Below are 10000 nucleotides of genomic sequence, written 5' to 3'. Positions count from 1 at the left end.
TATTGTGGGTAATTATTCAGGTTTTTATTTGTGTCTCTCTTGTGAATTATTATGATAGTAAAATTTTTCCAAGTTGTAGGTATAAAGCATTTTTGTAGACATTTTGTGTAAAATTCAGCCAGTTTTACTACTATGAAATCCCCTCCATCTATTAAAAAATCAATTGTTAGGCCATTTTCGCCTGTTGCTTTGTCTCTTTTCCTGGCTTTTAACGCTTTCTTTACTTATCCTACTGTTTTGTTTGGGAGTGACTTAGGGGTTTCTTATTTCTATTGCCAAAACTATTTCTTATATCATTATTATATAGCATTATATAGAAATATCCTGCGATTTTTATCATTCTATATCTATTATTACTAATATTTCCATTTTCCTACTTTAAAACAAAAATCTATTGGCGTCCTGTTTTAATTCTTCTTTTCATCAGTTTGATGCTTCTTCCTTTCTTTAGTTTGATTATGTTTACGAATGTCTTGGGATTTTAGTTTGTTTTATGTGTAGCTAATTGTATTTCATCTCTCTTGGATTATACACTCAATCCCAATCTTTTCTTTATTAGATTTTTGGGGTTTTCTGAAAGTTTTATTCGATCCATTTTAGAATATTTTCCAATTGTCTGTTGTGCGAATTTTGATAAAATACCGTTCATTTCTTCTTTACTTGCTTCCGTTTTTAGCACGTATTTAGGAGTATCTATTTTGTGTTGCTAAACTAAACTAATAATTTTCCTCTCTTATTACAGGAATGTTTATTTTCTTTCTTAAAAATAGTTTTTCTTTTTCTTTCCTTAGATCGAAACAAATTTTGTTTCTCACCATTTCATGGCCGCTTGACTTTGAATTGTTAAACACTGTTTCATCTTTAATTAAATAAAGTTTTCCCTGAGAATAAAGTCTGTCCCATTTTTAGTTTCTCAGTTTGGGCTTTTCTATGTAACATTTATGAAGAAAAGGTTTTCATGATTATAAGATTATTTCTTTCAGCAAATTCTACAAGCATGTAAATACAGTATTTATGTATATATATATATATATATATATATATATATATATATATATATATATATATATATATATATATATATATATATATATATATATATATACACACACATATATATATATATATATATATATATATATATATATATATATATATATATATATATATGTATGTGTGTGTGTGTGTGTGTGTGTGTTTATATAGATATGTACTCATTGCACCCCAATTTAAATTGTAGAAGTGTGAATAATTTTAGGCTGGAAAGAAAATCATCTCAGAGTACTGCTATCAAACTGTGTCCTTGGTTTCCCCACAGAAAGAACACTGCCCCAAAAGAATGGTGACGTGCGAGCACTGCGAGTTGGAACTAACAGCAGCAGACCATGAGAAACACAAGGAATACTGTGAGGCTCGCACCGAGCGCTGCAAAGGATGCACCAAATACGTACAAGTTCGTTACCTGCAGTTCCATTATGAAACGGATCACAAGTACTTAAAACCAGAAGATAAAGGTACGATTGTACAATCGGTAATAAGAAATAAACTGATAGGGAGACAAAGAGATCTGGTTATGAAATTTTAATGTGGTCAACATAATTTTCAGAGGGTGGAGAGAGTTTTTGATATATCTATGAAGTCCTATTTTTTATCATCGTATTCAATATCTTATTGTGCTTAGGTCCTTAAAAATAGAATTGATAGCCCACCACAAGCTATTGAAATATTAATTTGGATCATTATTATATTTTTCATCATATAACTTTTGCCCCATAGAACGGAGAATTTGAATGTGTTTCTTCCTAGGCTATAACTTGAGTGAATGGCTCTGGTAGATTATCTAACACCAATGACAGAGTCATGTTTTCAGTTACAGAACCCACTGAGGGAATGAGAATGATAGTAAGTGTTTTCTTAAGGCATTTGAAAAGCATTTCAGTATTGGAAATACAATGTTCCTGGAGTAAAAAAACAATTATAGTGAGAAAAGAGTAAGGTCAAGAAGCTATCATACTATTAAATTAGTTCAGAGTAGATGAAAAGAGAATTGATGGGTGGAGTTATACAGTAAATGGTAATTATTTGATTGTAACAAAAGTTAAAATAGATGTAAGTTACAAATGAAGAGCAAAACGTGCAAAGGTATATGTAAGGGAAATCAAACCAAGTAGTTCTAATAAGAAGAGTGTATGAGGAGAGTATATAAGGAAAACAACTGAAAAATATGCTATGCATAGGAATAAAAAAAAAATAAGTAAAATATGAAAACTTTGATAATACATGATGAATCTTTTGTAGGTTTATGAGTATTAAAAGAGAGATTGAAAACAGTGACTGGTGAGATGAAGGACTTTCAGTAAAAGAAAATGGAAATTATTTGGTTTGAGATTGGAAGTGAGAAGGGAAAATTGCTTACAAGAGGGCAAGAAGGTGGATATGAAGGGCAAGAATGTTAGAGGTGAAAATAAAAGGCAGGGAATAAAAAAGACGGAAGAGGACGATAAGCAAAGATTGAGGGTAGCTAAGTTGAGAAACAGGCTAATGAGCTATATTGAAACTCGCATAAGAGATGCAATTCGACAGACTCAGTCCAGGAAGACGGCAGTGTACCCTAATAGAGAGATTATTTTGAAGATTTTAATATGACAAATAAAAGATGGACAGAGCTGAGAATATTTGAGGAAATTAGTAGTCTCAATATAACGAGGGTATTTAAAAGGCTTATGAATGGACACACCAGTCGTTCATAGGATTAGAAATGAGATACTATGATACAATAAAAAAGGTGTGCAAGTCATTTCTGAATGGAGAATAGATTCCAAAAGAATGGGTGATGAATATAATTTAATTGATCCCTTGTTTAGGGAGGCCATATAGGAAATTTTTCTACCAAAGAATGTGCAAGATTATGACTGAGAAGTTAGGGCAGATGAAAACTGTTTAGATGAGTTCTGTATGTTGTATTTGAGGTATAAAAATAATTAAGATATTGATAAATATCTAAGTACAGTATATGGTTGATTGATTGATTGATTGAAAGTTTTCTGACGGTATATGGTTGAGCGATATAGGTGTTAGCGTAGGGAAAAAAAGAAAGAATCAGAGTTTAGTGTTCGTTCAGGCATTTGAAGAGAGTATAAAATTTAGAAGTATTGGAGGGAAGAAAGAGACAAAGATAAAGAAATAAGAGAGCACGCGAAATGTACACAAGAATGATACTTTACATGCATATTGTTTGGCCTTCTACATACGAATATTATGTGTAATCATAAGAAGCGGCCATCTTCGTGGAATTTTATTTCCTAAAGATCTAATCAACGATTCAGCTGTATGAGTTAGAATATGTCAGTAATCATCGTCGTATCTTCTAGTGTAAGTTACCACCTATAATGAGAAACTAATCAAAGCTAGAAAAATCCTCATCCCCATGAAAAAAAAACCTCACAGACAAACATATATGTATATATATATATATATATATATATATATATATATATATATATATATATATATATATTTATATATATATACACATATATTCATATTTATATATATATATATATATATATATATGTATACATATACACATGTATATACATATATATATATATATATATATATATATATATATATATATATATATTTATATACATATATAATCAAATATATATGTATATAAATATATAATCAAATATATATATATATATATATATATATATATATATATATATACCTTTATATATATATATATATATATATAAAGGTATATATATATATATATATATATATATATATACCTTTATATATACTGTATATATATATACAGTATATATATATATATATATATATATATATATATATATATATATATATATATATACCTTTCTATATATATATATACATATATATATATGTGTGTGTGTGTGTGCGTGTGTTTGTGTGTGTCTATCAGATATTATTAAATATATTTTTCTTTTCACACCAGCTAGAGCCGATGAAAATTCTGACGATGAGGGGTCTGAATGTCCAATTTGTCTGGGACCCGTGACCCTTCCCCTGGCTCTAGATTGTGGACATGTTTTTTGCATGGTCTGCGTTAAGGGTATTGCCAATACAACTAAAAACTGCGCCATTTGCAGAAGAGATATAACTCGTGATATGCTGATGGATATAAGGTAAGTTGGAATACAGTTGAAACATTCATAAGTATAAAATGAAATCCAATACAATACACAAAAATATTTTCGGTAGCCTTTATTAAGAATTCATTCATCTTTTACTTCTAGATTCTGTAGAGAAGAAGATATTATCAAGAACTATGTCAATAAACCTAGAGAAAAGAAAACAGTGCGCAGTCACAGTGTTCCTAGCCGGGGTACTGGACCAGGTGGTAGAAGACTGGTTCACCATACAACAGAGGATTATGATGGTAAATATAAATTCTTTGGATTTTTCTTATCAACCTTTTTATGCTTTTCTCTGCCTTTGTTCTAATTCAGTATTTCTCTGATTAATTATTTAACTCAGTGAAGGTGTAGGTGTAGGCATCCGAGATTTAGATGGTTTTATATGAAATGTGTACTGTATGTCTTAATAGTATCTCATTATTGCATAGTTTATTGTGGACATGAGGATAATATTTATTTTCGTTGTAAGGTAACTGGAAGTATTTTTGATGAACTTTACTACTGTATATGGTTTCTTGTATTATTTTTCAATATTTCATAGTATTCATTGGAATGGCCTTACAGATACTCTTCCACAAACCTTTTCTTGAGCCATATTATTAATTATTCTCATATCTACTGAAAAAATTACAAAGGTTTTATATTCTTCATAAGCAATAGCTGATCAAGTTGGCTTTTCCTTCTGCTTTCAGAAATGGTATCAGCACTAATGTCCAGTCGCAGCACCACCCCTTCTTACAGATATCAACGCCCAGCAAACACCAACAATCTTCCGTCCTATACCCCTTACACTTCCACAACTCCCTCTACCTCTGACTCCTGCAAGGACTCTTGCAAGGATTCTTGCAATGACTCTTGCAAAAATTCCTCTGAATCTTGCAAGGATTCTTTTCAGGAGGACGACTGCTGTTGTTCTTCAAGCCGCTCTCCATCATCTAATTCCCAGACAACCACTACTAATAGCATTTCCAGCTCTGTTTCCAGCAGTAGCACTAGCCCAGTAACAACCACGACATCCACTCAAAGAAATTCCAGAGATTCTGTATCGAGGACTGTTGTTTCCCCCTCTTCCTATTCAGCTCCCCCTATTAGGTCCAGCTCTGGTTCTCGAACAATAGCATCTTATTCCTCTAGGTCTATCACTGATCCCAGCAGGACCTCTACATCATCAAATTCAACCTCCACGAGCTCATCTAAAGTTTCTACATTTTCAACATCACATGACACAACAACGATTACTTCCTCTCCCTCTGCCAGTTCCTCTAATAAGACCTCTTGCACCTCTTCCACAGCCCCAGTATCCTCTTCCACTACGACCTCTTCATATTCCTCCTCTTACTCTAATGGTGCTCGGCCAAGAAGACCAACAACGCTTGCCTTAGAGACCAACGCTGTTTTGACCACTCTTGCAGCTCAGACCTCCAGTTCTAACTCCCGATTGAGTGGTAATATTCCATCTACTATTTTACTGTTTTCTTAAAAGAAATTCTTAAATCTGCTCTTATACATTTGATGTGATTACTATACTTTATTGTTACCTTTATTTGATTCATCTTGTCTCTCAAGTAGAAAAAATTATATCAACTGAGTAAACCATCAATGCAAACTATATAATTTTCCAATATCCGAGATCTTAAAAGCAATGCATGAGAATTTGTTTCTTGCAGGAACTCGCAGTGCTGAGCCTCCAGCTAATGCAACACAAGAGCAGTACGATCGTTGGTTAGCTTTTCAACTTGCCAAAGCTGATGATGACCTCCCTCCTTCAGAATTTAATAGGAAGCATAAGCCCGCTTTCCGACGATCTTTCTCCATGCCAGAACGACCAGTGAGCATATGTTTTATACAATATGTTAAGTATTACATGAGCGTACAAATACTGAGCTTATGAAATGTCCGTCATAAGGCAAAAATTCTCCAAAAGTTCAATGAAGACATTTTATGATCCACAAATATATGAAAAACACATACAAACATGACATAACAGAGAATTTTCTTAGATGATACGGAATGGTCTCCATATGATAAGTAATGTTTCCCTAGACAATAAATGCATAATTTTCCTCGAAAAAATCTCTTTTTTTTTCAGGATAATGTATCAGATAGCAGCAGCAGTGGTGATTCAGACTCAGATGCCCCTTCATCACGGGGAAGCTCTCGTCGTCCTCCAGCTTCTCCACGAAATACAGCTACTTCCTCTGCTTGTTCATCAACTAGGAGCACTCCTATCAGCAAGTCATCTAGTGATTCCAATGCCTCTTCAAGCTGTGGAACTGGAAGCAATGGAAGTGCTTTAAGCACAGGAGCAAGGCCAAAGAGTTCTGGACTTAGGAAAAGAGTTTCCTTCAAAGAAGATGCTGTAAGACTTAACAAATATTTATGTCTAACTTAACTTTTCAGTATATTGATCATTGAATATGCGCATGATGCAAACAATACAGATAACTTTTGATGTCGATTGTGTAATATATATATATATATATATATATATATATATATATATATATATATATCTTAAAGAAGACCCAAATCACTTTTGCAAGGGGAGGAATTCAAATCTTAGTGGCAAAAAAAAAAAAAAAAGTAAATTAAGATTTAGCTAAATTGCCCGTTAAGAGTTATAACAGTTAATTCTTACTCTGCTGTAATTAGTCCTATTAAATTCAAGATTGCACTTTTAATAAAATTAAGCATATCTCCACTATTATAAATGAATGGCTAATTATGTAACACTTGGCGGTTTTAGGACAATTTTGTTACTAATGCTCTGGAATAACTTTTGATAATGAATTCCTTCTGCCACTGGATCACAGACCCATCGGGAAATTCGTTTTATGATAATTACTTTTACCGGCCAATGATTCGCACATTAGTGCCGATAAGAAATAAATGTTGGCCAAAACATTAAGACTAAGCTCAATCAGACATTATTATTACCTTCACCGAGGAAGTTATGTTTTCGAATCGGTTTATTTATTTACTTATTTATCTGTGCGCCTGTTGACAGGTTTACGTCAAAGCTATTCGACAGATTTTGACAAAATCATGACCTCAGGGAGATCTTAGGTCATGGGCGACCCAATTAAATTTTGGAATTGATCCGGTATCGGATCCGGTTTCTAGATCCAAATTTCCACTATTTATATATCTATTTTTTTATTTGTTTGTGTCTGTGGACATGATAACGCTAAAACTGCTTGACGGATTTTAACGAAATTTTCACCACAGATATATATCATAGTTCATCGAGTACCTCATTAAATTTTTAAGATGCTCTGGATCCGGATTTCACTTTTGTGTGTGTGTATGTGTGTAATTTAAAGATAAGGTAAAAAAAAGAAAGAAGGATTTTGACGAAATTTCTACCACAGAAAGATTTTAGGCCATAGACGACTTCATTAACCATTGGCGGAGGTCAGAGATCTCTGATTATTATTATTATTATTATTATTATTATTATTATTATTATTATTTTTTTTATTATTATTATTATTATTATTACTATTGTTATTATTATTATTATTATTATTATAATTATTAATATTTTATTACTATTATTATTATCATTATTATTATCATTATAATTATTGTTATTATTATTATTATTAGTTTTATCATTATCAATATTATTATTTTTATTATTATTATTATTATTATTATTATTATTATTATTGTTGTTGGTATTATCCTTATTATTATTATTCTTCCCAGCTGGTTCCCATTTTTATATGGGGTTGCCGTTGCGGATGAGCCGTTTCCATCTTTTTCTATTCTGCGCTTCTGCCTCATCAATCCCCTTCTCCTGTAAGTCTCCTCTCACACAGTTCCTCCATCTCTTTCTTAATCTCTCTTCTTCTTCTTCCCTGAACCTCCATCTCTATAGCATGTCTCCCAACGTGGTCCTCATCTCTCCTCATCAGGTGTCCATACCATCTCAGCCTCCCTTCCTGCACTTTCTTTGATATTTTCACTACCTTTGTCGACCCCCTTATGTAGTCATTTTTTATCCGATCCTCTCTTGTCACCCCAGACATCCACCTAAGCATTCTCATTTCTGCCATATCCATCTTATTCTCCTCTGTCTTCCTCATGCTTGCTGTTTCCGTTCCATACAGCATTGCTGTTCTTACCACTGTCTTATGAAAATTTCCTTTTAATCTTAGTGGTATTCTTTTGTCACAAAGAACTTCTGAGGCTGCTCTCCAGTTGTTCCAGCCTGCCTGTACCCGATGTTTAACTTCATCTTCCATAACTCCTCCAGCGTTAACAAAGGATCCCAAATACTTAAACTTATCAGCTCTCCTTATCTGTTCTCCCCTAAGATGAATACTTTCTCTATCACCCCCCTCACTGGTGGTACACATATATTCTGTCTTAGATCTACTTATTCTCATTCCTCTGTCCTCCAGTAATTGCCTCCACCTTTCCAATTTCATTTCCAGATTTTCCCTGCTCTCTGCGCACAGAACAATATCATCTGCATACAATATGTTCCATAGTACTGCCTCCCTTACCTCTTCTATTAAAACTTCCATCACTATGTTAAAGATAAATGGGCTCAGAGCCTACCCTTGGTGTAATCTTACTCTCACCTCAAAACCCTGTCTCCCCAGCACTGCTCCTCACTCTAGTAAGTACATTACGGTACATCTCTTGTATCAGTCGAACGTACTTCTCTGGCACTCCCCTCTCCCTCAGACTCCTCCACACCTCTTGTCTTGGGACTCGGTCATAAGCCTTTTCAAGGTCAATGAATACCACATACAGGCCTTGCTTTTCCCGGAATTTCTCCATTAGTTGCCTCAGACAAAATACACTATCTGTTGTTCCCCTCCCCTTCATGAATCCCATCTGCTCTTTACCTATTTCTACTTCTTCTCTTAGTCCGGCATCTATCATCCTTTCCAGTATCTTCAAAGTGTGGGACATCAATTTAATACCTCTGTAATTCCCACACTCTTGGACATCACCTTTCCCTTTGAAGATTGGGATCAATATACTACCACGCCACTCATTTGGTATCTTTTCCTGCTCAAAAATCTTCATCATGAGATCGTACAGTATATCCACTCCTTCGTTTCCTAATGCTTTCCATGCCTCCACAGGAATCATGTCTGGTCCAGTTGCCTTCCCATTCTTCATCTTCCTCAGTGCATTTATTACCTCTTGCCTAGAGAAACTTATTACCATGCTAAAATTCACCAGTCCATCCTCTCTTAATAATCTATCATTTTCTTCATTTAACAGCGGTTCAAAATATTCTTTCCATCTCTTTACAATGCCTTCCTCCTTTCTAAGTACTACATCATCTTGATCTTTTATTTGTTTGATGTGTGTAATATCTTTGGTGCTCTTATTTCTAGTCTTTGATAGCTTGATCATCTTGTCTAATCCTTCCTTTGTCCCGAGCTTATTATACACATCATCATATGCCTTAGCTTTAGCTTGGGCTACTACCTTCTTCACCACCTTGTTTTTCTCTCTGAACCTCTCCCTGTCTTCCCCTGACTGTGACTCTTCCCATCTCTTCTTTGCCTCCTTCTTATCTTTTACAACTTTCTCAATTTCTTCACTCCACCACCAACTCTCCTATTCTTCCCATATGATACCAGATGTCTCTCCTAGCAGCTCCTTTCCATGCCTTCTCATCACTGCTGCATTTCGTGTCCACCATTCTTGAACATCTTCAATTCCTATATCAATATCCTCCAAAACCCTTCTCTTAAACTCTCTCACCTTATCTCCTTCCCTCACTAGTTTGTACCATTTAATTTTCCTTATCCTTTTAGCTATGACTTTTCTTTCCCTTTTTA

The 10000-nt window shown here is 33.8% G+C and overlaps 1 protein-coding gene across 4 annotated transcripts in view; it reads left to right on the top strand.

Annotated features, from left to right (window-relative positions):
- Positions 1-10000, top strand: part of LOC137626121 (uncharacterized) — a 261230-nt gene that overhangs the window by 206449 nt on the left and 44781 nt on the right. For 3 of the 4 annotated variants that reach the window (XM_068357213.1, XM_068357200.1, XM_068357207.1), the window contains exons 4-9: positions 1319-1514; positions 3986-4175; positions 4287-4429; positions 4880-5632; positions 5855-6015; positions 6277-6546. In XM_068357213.1, coding sequence (XP_068213314.1) covers positions 1319-1514; positions 3986-4175; positions 4287-4429; positions 4880-5632; positions 5855-6015; positions 6277-6546 — 1713 coding nt within the window. The remainder of the gene's footprint in view (positions 1-1318; positions 1515-3985; positions 4176-4286; positions 4430-4879; positions 5633-5854; positions 6016-6276; positions 6547-10000) is intronic. The other variant, XM_068357220.1, reaches the window with a different exon arrangement.

The sequence above is a fragment of the Palaemon carinicauda genome, chromosome 2 (assembly GCF_036898095.1).
Source record: "Palaemon carinicauda isolate YSFRI2023 chromosome 2, ASM3689809v2, whole genome shotgun sequence".
In the NCBI taxonomy this organism is placed as follows: Eukaryota; Metazoa; Arthropoda; class Malacostraca; order Decapoda; family Palaemonidae; genus Palaemon; species Palaemon carinicauda.
The sequence above is the reverse complement of the archived record's forward strand: the minus strand, read 5'-3'. Positions and strand labels throughout refer to the sequence as shown.